We start from the raw sequence: 16,339 nt of genomic DNA, 5'->3' as shown, positions 1-16,339 counted from the left end.
TTTACTTAACTAAAAGTACCAATTCAGAACACTTGAATTACAATATGCTGAAAGTTTATTATGGATTTTTTTCCCCAATGATGCCAAAAGATTTCTGCCTATGCAGATTTAAGTGAAATTTTGAGGTAAAGTTAAATAAATAAAGATAAATAACTAAATAAACTAATAATGATAATACAAATGAAGTGGATCAGAACTAAATACATGTGCATGCAGGTGTTTGGGTGTCCGGGTGTGAGCCTCTCCAGCGCGCCTCTGTGGCTGCTTCAGGGTTCACTATTACGGCTGAAGTCCTCTTGGTGACGCTCTGCTGACATCACTCTGATATTCCCCCCCACTCCTCTCTCTCTCTGCTCCCAGCAGCAGCAGCAGACACACGGAGCTCCACAGACTCTCAACACACTCAGACTCTCCGTCCAACACACTTTATTCCTCCAGTCTCGCTCCTCCTCAAACGCACACAGCTCCACTCCTCTCTACCTGTGCGCACTGCGGTCCAGCCCCTTTTCCTTTTCCTCCTGTCAGTCTCTCACACGGACAGGAAGACAGAGAGAGAAACTACCCGCGGTCCAGATTGCAGAGAGAGAGAGAGACAGAGGGGAGAAAGAGAACTTGGCTCGTCTCAACCCAGGCGGTCTGAACTGAACCTGGAAGTTTTCTTGTCTGATCGGAGAGAGAAGGAATAATCTGGAGCTGTTGTGGATATTTCCGTCCACCTCGTCTCCTGTTGTAGAAGAAGAATGGCGAGAGATTACGCACCGGTGTCTCCGGTGAGGACCGCTTCTTGGCTGGTGGTGACAGCAGCAGCAGTGATTCTCCTCTCAGCTCAAGGTAAAACAAAACCACACCGAGCTGTGTTTCATGTTTCATTCACTACCGAAACCTCTCCAGCTTCCTCTCCACCTCTCTGTGCGTCCTGATCGTGCAGCAGCTCTTCCAGTCGTGTCCTGACACCCTGCTGCAGGTCTCACTCTGTCTCTGTCCTCCTCACCTGTTGTAAAAGTTTATTGTTTAAGCACACTGCTGGTATCTCTGTGTGTGTGTGTGTGGAGTTTCGGTGCGCCATGATAAGCGAGGTGTGGCTCTCCTGGTTTGTGTGTGTGTGTTGTTTTTGTCCTAATTCCTGTTCAGGAAAAGCTAATCCGCTCTGAGCCTCTCCGAACCCTTCCAGCATGTACGGCTGACCTGTAATCTGTGTTTACCTGTTGGGGAAAAGGTGTCGCAGGGAAATGGTTGAGGCGCGTGCTCCTTCAACCAACCGCATGCAGGTGTGATTACTACCCTACCATTAGATTAGATTAATGGCTGGAATTGGTGGTCGTTCTGCAGAGCAACAGGGTGCTGATGGGAAACACGGGCTCTGCAGGAAATGAGAAATGCTCTTCAGGTGGCCCTTCAACAATGAGTGCTGAGAGCTCTTAATGAATATCCACTACACTGATCCTGGAATAAAAAGGAAGATGCTGGAGATACACAGCGGTAGAAACAAAACCTCAGTGTTTCACCTCTATAGGCACAGTACTGCATGCACATATAGACTGTTCATTTAAGATATACCATAAATGCATAAAGCCTGAGAGATATTTAAGTGTAAAATAAATAAAAAATGGCAGATATTCTTTATTTTTTTATTATTTATACAGAAAAATCAACGTTTTTTAAAAAAATAACCCATTAAAGGGACTATTTGTAACTTTCAGAAATGCTTGTTAACAGCCACACCTGTGGCCGTTAAGTCAACGAAGGTCAGCGTCGGGTTCGTGCTTGTGCTCGCTCTATATAGACATGAACGAGCATCGCTCAACACAGTGAGGCGACACACGTCAGCTAAAAGCACAATATCACTCTATATTTCAGCTGCTTGGCAGTAATGTTAGCTGACCAGACCAAGGTCTCTCCATGAATCAATGCTGATCCTAGTGTTGGCTTTTCAGCTGAAGCAGGAAGAGAAACATTATCGTCTCTGACCGCGGTGGGAGGGAGACACCGGCACCCGGTCGGAGACGATAACGTTTCTCTCTGCGGAGCCCCGTCACTTCACAAGACACGGAAAACCTCTGTTGGTCTGGAGGAGCTGCAGCAGTTATTTCTGCACAAACGTCCACTGTACATTCACTAGATTTTCTCAGAGCTACGAAGTCTTCTGCAGTGTAGAGTGTGCGCGCATGCACGTCTAGAGGTGGAGCGAGAACGAGCGCGTTGTGTGACTGAAGGCAAGCAGGCAGCCGAGCAGAGACTTACGGCCCAGACACACCAACCCGACATCAGAGAACCAGCGGTGATGAAGGCCGGCTGTTGCGTCGCCTACGTCGCCTTTGTCTCGGCCGACAAGTTGCACTTGAACACACCGCAAAGACTAAAGCCGACGGCCAGTTAGCACGAACGTTCTGCACCTGCGTGAGAGGAAATAACTCTCCACACCAGCAGGCGACGTTAGTCTGTATTGGTCATTCAAAAAGGGAAACCTGAAGACCGAGGACAGCAGATATACAAATCATTGTTATGATACGTACATGAAACAAAGCAGCGTTTGCCGACCATTTCCACACCACTCTCACTCACCACTTAGCTTCATTCCAGATGTTCACGTCGTTGTGAAAATATCTGGAATGATCAGATGAGATGATGAAAAATGAGAAGAGCCTTCTGTGTTGACTTTACTCGTTGGCCGGCTTCCATTTCTCTTCATCGAGCACTGATTCGTTTAAGCTGAAACGCCAATCAGTGATTTCTCTCACCGACGAGCTCCGCCGCCGATTCAGCATGCTGAATTGGCCGAAAAATCTCCGACATGGGCAGACTAGAGCCGACGGTGCGGGACACGCCGCAAAAACTAGACCGACAGACGCTCACCGACGGGTCCAAACTGTCCGATGGCCGACCGTCGGCTTGGTGTGTCGGGACCTTAAAACGGAGCGTTTCAGACAGAGGGTGAATACAGGTTTATCCAGACAAACAGTACGAGACAAATCATGTGTTTTTCTAACATTAAGGCGTGTAAACATGTTCTAGTAGAAACCCAAAATACAAATATGAACCTGGAAATGAACATTTGTCCCCTTTTAAAGTGGAAAACATCATAAAGATAAGATGGGACTGATCAATATTAAAGCAGTATAAATAAACATTATCAATAAAAAAAACTTGAAATTAAGAAAAATAAGGGTAAAAAATAACTTCTGCTGCAATTTCTATTTACATGTCTGCCACTGTACAAGATGTGTGTGCGTGATAAGGCAGAACTGGCTGATAGCATCGGCCTGCTGGTAATCTGTTGAGCTCTGCTCTAAACTTACTGTCAAGTGATGCAAGCACAATGCAAGACACTGTATGAATATTATAATGCTTTAAGAGGTACAAAAAAAATTACCAACATTTTTGCCAGATGACTTATTTTGAGCGACACAATGAATGCATCCTGATGAGTACTATTGATACTCAATGAGTTACCATAAATGAGATAACTCTGAACTCACTAATGCAGATACGCAGTAGGCACATTGAGGATGTATTACACCATAAACCAAAAGAGGTGTCACTAAACTTGCTAATGATTGCAACACTTTACGTCCAAATAAGAGCATTACAGTGATAGATATGGAGATAACCATAACCACAAGCGATGATGGCGTCGCTAAGATGCGCTACTGAGTAACGCGTACGTGCTCCAACTCCCAACAAAATCAATTTTCACTGTTTTCTCCCCCCCCCCCTCCAAACTGGGGACCAGCTACAAAATCCGTAACAACAACAGCAGGCAGTCAGGCAACAGTGATCGGCATCAAAATCTGTGAACCTGCTCTGTCAGCATGAATCTGTCAGCCTGTTGTTTTCACCTGGGTGTAACTAGTATCATCTGTCAGGGCTGTCCCCAAATTGTCACCGAGGAAAAAGAAGATAGGTCATTATGGAGCGGGGGGGGGGATGTGTCGTCTCGGAGACATGCCTCTGAGATCAAAGCGAACGGAGGGCGAGTTATTTCAAGGCCGAGAGCCGCAGAGAGACCCCGCTTTGCATTTTGCCGTAGCATCTGTTGCATAACACTCTTAAGTGATTTTGACTAAGTGTACAAGACGGGAGGAAGATTTAACCTTGATTGGAATTTGCTTTGTGATGACATTCTCTCTCCCTGTGCATATTCGGAGCGGTGTTAGCCCCGAGAACGGGAACACCCCGGTGTAAAGGCCCAAAAACTGAGGACTGTGGTGCTAGAGAAGCTCAGTGCTGTAAGCAATGCAATGCAGGTTGGTGTGTGAGGATGACAGATACTCAGCTGAGACTCCGCTACATCAGGCTTGTATTGTTAAAAAGCTGTCAGATTGTCGTGACAGTATCCCCACAGGTTAGGAATTAATTTGAACGTGCAACAACAGAACTGTCTTCTCGGTGGGAAAAACCATCCGCGCTCACATTTCTAGCTGCTCAGCCGGTGAGTTACTGACACTGAATGCCAAAGTATACGCTTGATTTACCAGATTGTCCAGGCATACAAAACTTTTTTTGGGGGGGTTTTGTGTGTTGTAGATGGATGATCTGTGTGTTTTTAGATTACGAGGGAAGTAAACCAGCGCTCTGAAAGAGAGGTCAACGGCAGCAGTGAAACTTTATGTTAAAAGAACGTTAACCTTCAGTCAAACCGGCAAAATGGAGTTGAGAGGATATCATTCCACAGCAATGATAATTAAGTCACTTCAGGTGTCCCACTCCTCACCCCCCCCCCCCCCCCCCCCCCGCCCCATCCCTCCTGTGCTCGTCTCTACAGGCCTGATTCTGTGCTGAAATGTCAATGATGATGAGTCCCCTCGATGGCTCGGTGGAGACGAAGGGCTGATTAGCTTATCACTTGGAGAGCAGGCGGCCGATGATTATCGCACTCAGAGCAGTGCAGCCTGATTATCGAGAGCTCTTATTAATGACTCATCATTGGACCGTGTTGCTGTTTGTTGTTTGCATATTTGTCTAGCTGGTGCTGCAGATCCGGTATGGTGTGTTGTGATGAAGAAGCAGTCTTTGGCCTGTCTTAGTACTTTTGAGCATAAAACCCCAAATAACCCGCTATAGTAGTAATATATAGTAAAATATCCACTGGTGTAACATACTGCATTTTAAAGGGGACATATCATAAAAAACTAATTTTCTCAGTGCTTGTGCTCATACATTTGGATGTCTGGAGAGCCTATCGACCTACAAACTGTGAAATAAGACAACCCAGTCAGTGTTACCGGTACATGCATAGTTTCAAAATAAACTTCTGTTTTCACAGGAAGTTAGGTTTAGGCAACACAACCACTTAGATAGGGTTAGGAAACGGTCGTTGTTGACATTAACTTCACTGACTAGCGACTCACGTGACTCACGGCCTGATGATACCGACGAGTCCCATGATACACGTGATATACGTCACTTGCTAATAAACGTTGAATAACGCTGCGGGTGGGTTCATGTTGTTAGTTAGTTAGCTGGAAGCCCGGTTCGTCACATACTGTCAATAAAGGGTACCGCCGTGCGTCGGTTTTTCCGATGACCAAACGGCGGTATTTGACGAGTTGGGAGTAAGAACGAGTTGAATAAAAAGGGAGAAAGACTGGTTATGGCGGGCGGGACGGGAGGTGGATGAGTCCAACAAACACAGGACTTTACGTACTTATTTTATACTAATTGGACGGGCGGGTCTATTACATGTGTTAGCGTGATACCGGGTTGCTCCTTCCTATGTCACATGCAATCTCATTAGAATATCACCGCCCACAGCTTGAGAACTACCTTTGCAAAGGTGCACCATATTTTTCTCTCAAGCCAATCAGAGACAGGCGCTAAAACGGAGCGTTTCAGTCAGAGGGTGAGTACAGGTATATTCAGACACAGTATGAGAAAAATAATGTGTTTTTTCAACATTAAAGCATGTAAACATGTTCTAGTAGAAACCCAAAATACAAGTATGAACCTGGAAATGAGCATGATATGTCTCCTTTAAATAAAAAAGTGTCTAATTTTACTGCCGTAATTATAAATCACACACATCAACCAGCATAGAGTTCAAGACATCTGTGAGCTGCTCGGTTCAGCCAGACGTGTTCTTTTGGCCTTTGAGGCAGCAGTGCAATTATTTCAATTTTTCTCTTTGCAGGGTGTTTTAGTTGATTCATTTATTGGAAGAAGCCTGGAGGCTGAATCTCCCATTATTTCAAAAGCAAAGGGCAGTTTGAATAAAAATGCCAGTAATTTTCTCAGTTTAACGAACACATTTTTTTTCTCACTTTGCATAAAATCCTTTTTAACCCCGCGCAGCCGCCTGACCCCGGGGTTGGAAATGATTTAGAGCTTCTGCCATGTTTAAAATCCAGTCTGTGGAGCAGAGGTCCCAGCCCCATTGTGAATGATGGCAGAAAGACTAAATGTCAAGTAGTGTGTCTCAGGAGAAGTGATCTTATGTGTGTGTGCGTGTGTGTGTGTGGAGAGGGTTGAGGGAGGGGATTGTCTTTGTTGCCTTGAGAGTTGTTCATAGGTATCATCGCTGGGTTGGAATGTCAATGACTGTGTTAAGCAGCTGGATCCTATGTGTATGGGCTTAATGATATGTTTTAGTATATAAGGTTTTTATTATTTTAGTTGTGGTCTTGTTTATGAGGAACTTTGCAAATTTTATTCATAAGACTTTTCCCCAAAACGTTAGTGCTTTAAAACAGTGTTTTAACAAGAACCGTGTATGGTCAGTCTGTGGTCATTGTCTATAATGTTAAATGCAGCGGTACATGTCCACCAGTTCCAGCGAGGACACTAGGGCAAAGAACGTATATTGCCTAGAAGTGAAAGTAAAATTGTTCGTTCAATTGCAACATCAGCGCTCAGCAGTAAAGCTACGATTCCGCCATTTTGGACTGAAAACAACTACCAGACGCCAGTAAAACGTCTGCCTACAACGGGCCGTACAAAAGTAAAACAAAATAAATTCTATTCTATTGTCATATTCTACTGAAATGGCCTTTGTTGAACAATGAACTACAAACATATTAAGGGGAACTCCGGAGATTCATCTCTTTGCTGTTATACTCTTTGACTAAAGAGACGCGCTGCTCCACTCCTAAAAAGTTCCATACAGTCCCTTTAATGGAATCACGATTAAGCCTCTTAATCTGAGAACCAGCATTTTAAAAAAACAACCACAAACAATCCTCAGTCACGTGGGGGTCCAGAAATGAGCCGTTTTGGGTCCTGACCTGCACTTTTCAGGCTCGTTGGCCCCAGACTCAAATGTCAATGGCTCCTCCTGGTGAGGCATGGGGTGATAATCATCCCCTCGAGTAGCGCCCGTTGATGCCCGTTGAGAGCTTATTAATGACTCCCAGCAGCACAGAGTGCATGGTAATGCTGGGAGCTGTTAGTGTTCAGCCCAATTTGTTTGTCATTGTCTGGGCTGTTGTGTGTGTGTGTGTGTGTGTGTGTGTGTGGTGGCGATTCTCACCCAGAGAAGCACAATATCATGTCCTGCTAACTTTTCCTCTTAATTACAGCCTCCTCACTGATTCATCGACAGACATGGTGTTGCGTCACGTTTTGTTTGTCTGCATTAATGTTTACGTTTGTCTCTCTTTAATTCTGGCCTCCGGGCTGTTCTTATCGATCGGGGATTAAAATGTTAATGACGACGATGAACGATGGACTTTGTGTTGCAGGGTCTTGCATAATGCTGTTTGCCTGTATTTCTTTTTGTTCAATCAAAGGAGTAGTTTCTTTCTTTGCAGCGCTTACGGACCGAGGTAGAGGTTGGCTTGGTAGGTCACTCTCAAAGATTTGGAACCGGTTGTCATGGATACGCCTTTTTTGGAGACAATTTCACATCTCTCTGTTGTGCAGCCGTGTGCGCAGTGTGGACCTTTTCAAACGAAGCTAGGTGTAAATTAGGAGGAAGAGGTTAGACTGTTAGAAGCTCCATCAGTCGGGCTTGCCGAGAATCCAGGTTTTAATTCATCACTCTGCCTGCCAGGAACCAGCGAGCATGTGTCTGCACTTGGTCAGCGCTTTCTCTTTTCTTATTTTTTTTTTCTCATTCCACTTCTGAGGAAACAGGTCACTAAGCAAATTCCAGATCACATTTCGAGAAATGAACCGTATCATGGCTAACACCTTGGCATTCCTTAGTGATTCTACAGCAACAGGTGTCAGTGGGAAGAGGGATTACGGAGCGTAGCAACAGGAGCGGGCCATGAATCACAATGGAGCCGATCCAAGGATGGTCGGAGGAAGGTTATTTTTTTTTTTTTGCTTTCAACTTTCAGGGTCGAGAATGCCTTTTACAGATCGCTCACAAATTTACACACAAGCTCCCTCACGCACAATGTGGCCACCCTCTGTAGTTTGACTTTTACCACCATGCAGAGTGGAGAGAAAACTTCCAGCCAGCCTTTCATACCCGGCTCAGTCTTTCATTTTCTCATTCTTGTTATTCACCCATTCTTTCTCCCTCAGTCTTATTCTCTCGCCCTCTCTGTCGCTCTCATTCTTTTGCTCACGACCCTGTTTTCAGCCGGCCTGGCTGGCTGCCGCTCCGTGGCGGCTCCCGAGTGAGGGCCCTTTTGTTGGAACAGCTTTCGGTGGAATTAAAAAGGGTGCCAGTAGGCCCCCCCCCAATCCCATCCCATCCCTCCTCTCTTTTCCTCCCTCCATCCACTCGTTCTTCTCGGCCTCATTGTTTAGAAAGAGAGGGAGCTAGTGTTGGGTAAGAGAGAGGGAGTGGTGTGAAAATGTTTAGACAAGCGTCCCCACTCTGTCTCCTGGTCTGTCCTGAGCTCGCACGTTCCACAGACCACAGCGAGCGGCGTCCATTCTCTCCTCCTGCTCACTCACTGTTTCCTCTCCAGATATAGTTCGCTGGTGACAAAATGGAAATTGCTTCCACCGTCTGTGTGAGGGCAGCGGCGGGTCAGGCTGTGATGTGACTTTGTGACATTTCCCCGTCGTACCCATGTGGGCAATTAATGACCGCAGTAACGTTGTTTGCTCCACTGATATCATTACAGAGCCTTTAGCCGGGGAATTTAAGGCGACAGCATTGTTTAAACTCTGTGTTGCATTTACAGACATTTGAACCACGTTGGCTATAATAACACTTGTTTAAAGAGACTTGACTGTGTCAATGCTCACTGCAGGGAAAATCCCACTGGGTGCTATAGGTGGGAAGATAATAAAACAGGATGACACATTTTTAACATTTGTGCTTGTAATATTTAACCTATGGTGAACAAAGTGTTTGACACATCTTTCAATTGAACAGCATTATACAGCGTCAAAATATACAGCCTCGGTACTGACATTATCCCTCTGAGACCAACAATAGACACGGTTTTGTCTTTTTTAGGGAGGTACAGGGGGTCTTTAGGAGGAGATAGCAGGTCAACAGTCTAAATTAGGACGATCAATAATCCCTCCAAAATACACCATAGAAAAAGCCATGCTGTGATTTGGTATCAAACATTTTTGACATTTGGAGATTTCTGCAAGAATTGCATGTCCTAGGTCTCTAGTTTCATGAGGCTGTGATTATCCTAGAGGTCACCACAGGTCATGTTATACAGGGAGGTCAAGTTTGAAAAAAAGGGTCTCACTACAATGAAATGTCTCCTATGGGGACTAACATCATCACACATGAATACAGTTGGGCTCATTGGATCCACAAGAGTCTCAGCTTTACAGTGATACCCAATTGATGTAATTCAAAGACTGTTTAGGGACCCCAGTATGCAGAAATATTACATCATTTCAGAATAGAAGACAATAACACAATTGTACTACATTCAATAAACTGCATGTGATTATCATAAAGTGGGAATGTCTGTAAAAGGGAGACTCGTGGGTACCCATAGAACATTCACATATCTTGAGGTCAGAGGTCAAGGGACCCCTTTGAAAATCCCAATGCCAGTTTTAACTTGCCAACATTTAGCATAAGTTCGTAGCGTTATTTAGTGTTCTTCCTGACAAGCTTTGACCTGGTTGGTACCAATGGATTCATTAGGTTTTTCTAGTTTCATACGATATCTGTATCTTCACTCTACCTTGAAAACTCTGTCCACTACATCCTGTCAGATACAGAATAGCGGCCGGGCGGGCCATCTGCGTGTTTCAGTTTCTGTTTTCAGTTATGGAGATATGTGCTTCCTATTCTCAAATGGGGCCTCACACATCTAAACAGTATATATCTGTAAATATGTTCTCCTTATCAAGAAAATAGATCAAGTCTTAGTAGGTCACTTGCCTCAGTGTGAGCCAGGAAAGTCCCTGTTTTCCCCATGTCACCATTTCCTGCTTCTGGCCCTAGTTTTGTGAAATATGATGGCAGATACAAGACATTTTGTAACCCACATGTATATTGTTATCAACTGTCATCATTTTGCTTGATGTTTCTTAGTTTCAGAACCGGTCACATCCTGTTCTGGTTCAGGTGATTGATTGGAAGGTGAAAACTTTTTCATTACTGGGGATGCACAGGTCACAGAAGCCAGTAAGAAGAAGAAAAAAAAAAGTTGATTTCCTGCCCTGGTTTAGTGCTAGCACTAGAAAGGCCAGGCTATTGTCAATTGTCTTCAAACTGTGCCTGTATTACTATTCCCAGACCCATTGTTCTTTACAAACCTTTAGCAGCTGATACTCATATAGCCAAGGAAAGAGGTTATTTATAACAGGGTAGAAGTTTTTACTGTCCTGTAAACAGCTATTGGCTTTTTATTTGACCCACCAAAATACTAACCAGCGGCCTCATTACAGTCTGAAAGCCTATCTTTATCTAAGTTTAGTATGGCGTTTAGGAGTTTTGGTATTATAGAAACATGTTTCCTAACATGCATTTAGGAACAAATCTAATCTCAGGATAGGAATTTAGCTATTACAGAAACATCCTAATTTAGGATTCCTAATTTGGGAAATTCCTAAATTAGGACGGCATACTGTAGATTCTGTCCTAAATTCAAAATAAATGCCAAAATGGCAGCAGCACTGTTGTTTGGTCTGTATGGCAATGACAATGAAGACGGGTCGGGATGTCACAATACCAGAAATTTAGTAGTCAATACCAATACCAATGAAATTACACGATTCTCGATACCCAATTCAGTACCACGGTAAAAAACAATAAATCCCATGTACTTCAACATCCACTCCTTTATTACAGTCTGCATACTGTTTTTTGGGAATTTATTATTAATCCCTGATGATCTGCCTCAAGATTCTCCGCAAAAACAAAACTTGACAAAATGACATTTGAATACAACATGGTAATGTCATTTTTACTTAATAGAACTTGAACGCATCATAATGTAGCTCAATGCAACCATTGTTAACGTTACCATATCTGTTAGCTCTCTCTCTCTCTATAGCTCTCTCTATAGCTCTCTCTCGTCCTGCTAATTTCAACACAGAGTTTTTGTTCCCAATGTAGCATCATCAGGGAAATGTTCTATCATCCCCCGGGATGACGGGACTCCATCAGTCTTGAGTCCTGATCCCGGGGCCTGATTGCATGGAAAAGTTAACTTTTTTTTTACTCAGATTTTATGCATATGGCAGCGTGTTCTTCATACTTTGACAGTTTTCCTAAAAATAGATTTTAAAAATCGCAATATATCGCCTTGCTTACAGTATCGCAATATATTGAATCGTAACCTCTGTATCATAAAAAACGAGTACCATCACGTTTTCAGAATTTTGGCATTGACTTGGTACCGAAACATCGGTTCTTGTGAAACCCCTGAAGATGGGAACATATAATGATTAATAGGCTACCGGACCATGTATTAATGTGACAAGTGAGAGCCGTTTGACATTACGGCTTGTCCATCTCGAGTAGCCTACCGGTACGTTCTAAACATAGATACAGGCATGACAAGACGAGTGATGATTGAAGAATCTTAATTTACAGTTATAATTAGGATTTCTTAAGTTAAGATAAGATAGGAGGTCTGAGATAAGACACAGCCAGGAGTTCAGGAATTGCTTCTGTATTGGGAAGATAAATCTTATCTGTGAAACTTAAAGGGGAAAATCACCTAAATTAAGAATTTTCAATATGTTATTTGAGAAGTAAATCTCAAACTTGTGATGTTTTATAGCCCGATTACCTTTACTCTATTGTAATGTTCTCAGTTGTGAAACAGAAAATGTACCCACATACTCCCCTGGGTGCTCGCATTGTCATCTGTAACGTCTTTCCCAATTCACTGTCTATGGAGCAGTTCCAGACTTTATACCCTATGACATCACAAGTTTGACTTTCAGCTCTCTAGTTTTTGGATTTGGGAGAGAGTTGTTCATGTTTACTGATATTTTTTGGACTGTCTCAGACCAGAGGAATAGCATGTATGAATATTGAAAATGGGCGTAGTTCCCCTTCAAGGTAAGATAGTACAAGCAGTCAGGATCTTTTTCTGTAATGAGGCCCGAGCTCTACATTATCTGAATTTCATGATCCAACACAAAGCAACAGTGGAGAAAGTTAATGTGTTTTTGGAGTGAATGAAGAAACTCAACACCTCACTGAAGTAATGCAAATGGAATTGGGAAAGAACAGAGAGAGCAACAATTTATCTCTGCCTCCCCGTCCATAAATAAGTGTCCTGCTCCGTGAAGCCTGGAGACCGTTGGCAACAAGTTGTGGAGGTCAGCAGCCAGCCAGCCAGCCAGCAGCGAGAGAGAGACTCTGTCTGTATCGATGAAATGTTAAAAGGAAACAGGGCTAAAGACAGTCTGGCTCTTCTCTCACCTCCGTTAGCGTCCTTGGCTGCTTCAGTATCATCGTCTAAATTGACTGCATCGCCTCCGAGCGCACGCAAGCGTGTGCACGTGTATGCACGTGTGTGTCGATGGCAATCGTCTTGATCGACTGCGTCCGCTCTGACAGTGTTGTTTCTCATTTGCATAATGCAAGCTAACATCTCTCCTCCTTACCCCATTCACAAGGGACTACTGTTCACATGGCAGCACATTTCTATGCGAGTCACACGCACATTAAAAAGAGAATACCGGTGTCATTTAGAGTTCCAGTCCATTTACTACTGCCTCTGTGTAGTGTACATTTGCACCAATCATCCTTGCGATGCATGCCATGTGTAATTAGATCATTTTCTGTAATTTTTTTTAATATGCAAGCTCTTCGGGTATTTCAAACCTGGCTCGAAATGAATGGCTGTCCTGGCAAACAAAGCAGCCACGTGTAAAAAATGACATGGATGTGACAATTAAGTTTGTCAGGCTGCATGTTATTCAGAGATTTTTTTTTCCTGGCGGAGACTTTCATGTCTTCCTGCGGTTGTCAGCTGACTGACAGGAAACAGACTGCTGTTTCTACATTTTCTATTAATAAGGGGACATGAGTTTCTGTCTGCCTTTAGTCACAGACATTGATGCGTTCTCTGGGCCAGAAAGAGGTCCACTCAATGTGTAGACTGACATGAAAACACTCTAATTAAAACAATTCAACAATTATAATAAAACGGAGAAACATTGACGCAACCAACTATGTTTGTTTTTATCCTGTAGAAGAATGAATGGTAGCAAATACATTTCTGTGTGTGCAGAGACCAGCATAGAAATAGAATAGAGAGGAGCAACCCAGACCTTTAACACACATAGGGGTGAAAGAAAATATCATATTATATTTTGTGATTCTGTATCGATTCTAAAAAACACTATTTTTAATGAATAGTTTTACATGCAAAGACGGTGGCAGACGGTGGCTCAGGTGCAAGTAATTTGTGATTAACCACGATTAACTATGGACAGTCATGTGTTCAATTGAAATTCAATTTTTTTATTGATTGACAGCCAAAGTGTTTTTTGTAATTTGGGTGAGCTGACGGTTAAATCTTCTTTTTGCCAAAAACGTACCGGGGCGCTCAATAGATTTTTACACATCAAAGTGTGTTTACAGGTCTCGGGGAGTGCTACTGCATATGTGAAAAGAAGTTGTATAAAGCCTTTTGTGGCTCCAGAGGGAGCGGTGTGAAATCAATGTTGGTTGGTGCTGAAGACTACAAGTTTGGAATTGAAAAAAAGTTTGGGGGGATGTAGAGTTGGAGAGAAGTGAGCTCACCAAACCTCTGCTGCAGCTCGCCTCATCTCTGCTTCAGGCTACGTTAGCAGCTGCTAGCATAACACACCCAAATCTCCAGCCAAACATTCAAGGGTCAAGGAAGAAGCATCCCGGAAATAATATCTCTGCTTCTGTGGCATCTCATTTCATCCACTCCTAGAACATTTGTCAGTGTAGTGCTAGATCGGAGGGTAACTCCTTTAGCCACCTATTCTTCAGCTGATATGCACCTGGGTGGTTATACGGTAGCTCAGCTGGTAGATTGGATTGGTCCCATGTATCGCAATTTTTTTTTTTTTTTTAATGCCAGAATCAATATATTTGCTTCATTTGAGTCTATGCAGAGGTAGAACAAAGTTACTGCTTTTATTGTTGCAGTCTGAATAACGTGACGTCATATCCGTTCCGTATCTGTCAACCAAAACAAACCGAAGCCGGCTGCAGTTCCCTCCCGCGGCGAGCCGAAACGAAGAAGTAGAAAACGTTGGAGGGTCAGCGTGGATACGACCTGCACCCTCACATGTTAAATCCAACGTGGTAAACACTACACATCCAGTAAAGGATGGAAACACTTTGGGTTTCACACATTGACCTGAAAAGCAGAGCTAGACATCACGGCTAAAGCTGCATGCTAACTCTGTCACGGACAGGAAATGTTATCGTAATGCGGTAACGTGCGGTTAAGCCGGCTGTCGCTCTCATCTCCGTGGTCAAATTGGCCGACGCTACAACTATTAATCCCTATTATATAAGTCCCTATTAATCACATGGCAATATTCTAGATGTCTGGTGAGTCTCCTCATTTACCTATAATTTACCTATAAGTCAGCTCACATCCAAACAGCACACAAACAGATGTACAGACAGGTTGCCCCCCCCCCTCTCCTCTTCCTGGCGGCCGCTGTTAAACCTGATTAATTGCTTCCACATCCCCTCACTAATTCAGCTGTTGATTGAGAGATTCAGCGTGACAGCTGCAGCACAACGCTTTGTCTTTCTCTCTTTCTTCTCCATCCTGACACCTCGCTATACCGCACTACTCCCTCCTAAATAACCCTCTCTCTTAACTCCTGACTTCCCCGTCTCTAATCTAAAGCTGGGAGGGTGGAGAGGGGGTCACCTCTCTATTCACACAATTCGTGGAGTAGATTTTCTGCCGTGAATCCAAAATTGATTTTTTTTTTATGACACAAAAGGTTGATGTTCTCTTGACATGAGACTATTCAATATTCCAGACGGATCCAGACATCCGGTCTCCAATGGACTTTTTCATTTGCATGATAGAATAACAAAATTCATTTCAAAGGCAGGCTTCTATTTTCTTCTTTAATAGTATATCATTGTCAAATGACTTGAGAGATATTGCTCGGTGCTTTTTCTATAGGGCCCGTGGGCCTTCGTCTCACAGCTTCATTATGTCTCCTCCCTGCTGCTTTTGATGCATACACTTACCTGTCAGTCAGCCAGCACAGACATATCTGTGGCTGTTTCTTTTTTTTTTTTTATGTAAGAGAGGATCCAGTCCAAGTCATCCTCAATTAAACCAAATGAAAGTGAAAAAAACAGATTAGCGAGGCTACTGCTTGTAAATAGCTACCGCCGAACATCTGTCGTCCCTGTAACGGCTGCGCGTCGTCGCCGGCACCGTGAGGCTTCGGGGTAAATGTGGCAGTCAGATGTGTCCGCTCAAATGTTAACAAAATAAAAGTCTGTTTATTGTGCTTTTTATGTTCAGCGATTAAAATGATTCAGATTCTTGGAATGAGCCCCGGTAGTGTAATCATGAGTCAATGATGAGGAGGTCCAGCATTCAGCATTTCACTGTGGAAAAAAAGGGAGTACTGCTACAAGCACTGGTGTCTGTGTGTGTTTCTGTGTGTGCGCTCATGACAAGCTCCCTCTGTTAGCTGCAGTGACAAAGCCACTGTGGACCGCGTGATGGGCGAGGATGTGAGCTGCTGTGACAGACAGAAAAAAAAGATCCACGCACATGCATGCACGCTCGACTAAAACCCCCCCACTCCTCCCATATCTATGACATCTATTCCCTCCAAGCTTTTTTTTCCTTTTCTTCTCACACAGAAATATTGGAAATGGATCAAAGCCAAGTGGGATTAAATAGCTCACATGTCAAAACCCAAGAAATCATTAATGACATAAAGTTCTCTTCGGTGGCTCAGGAATTCATTTACTGTCGTACCACCAGACTCGTGAACTGCAGCTGCACTTTTGCTCCACCCTTGGGAGGGAACGCTTGAC

The 16,339-nt window shown here is 43.7% G+C and overlaps 1 protein-coding gene across 2 annotated transcripts in view; it reads left to right on the top strand.

Moving 5' to 3' along the window:
- Positions 1–221: 221 nt before the first annotated feature.
- Positions 222–16,339, top strand: part of LOC119503249 (poliovirus receptor homolog) — a 360,163-nt gene continuing 344,045 nt past the window's right edge. The window contains exon 1 of one of the 2 annotated variants that reach the window (XM_037794929.1): positions 222–831. In XM_037794929.1, the coding sequence (XP_037650857.1) occupies positions 741–831 (91 nt within the window). In that variant the 5' untranslated portion in view covers positions 222–740. The remainder of the gene's footprint in view (positions 832–16,339) is intronic. The other variant, XM_037794930.1, reaches the window with a different exon arrangement.

Source organism: Sebastes umbrosus, chromosome 15 (genome assembly GCF_015220745.1).
Source record: "Sebastes umbrosus isolate fSebUmb1 chromosome 15, fSebUmb1.pri, whole genome shotgun sequence".
In the NCBI taxonomy this organism is placed as follows: Eukaryota; Metazoa; Chordata; class Actinopteri; order Perciformes; family Sebastidae; genus Sebastes; species Sebastes umbrosus.
This window is presented reverse-complemented; position numbering and strand designations above follow the sequence as displayed.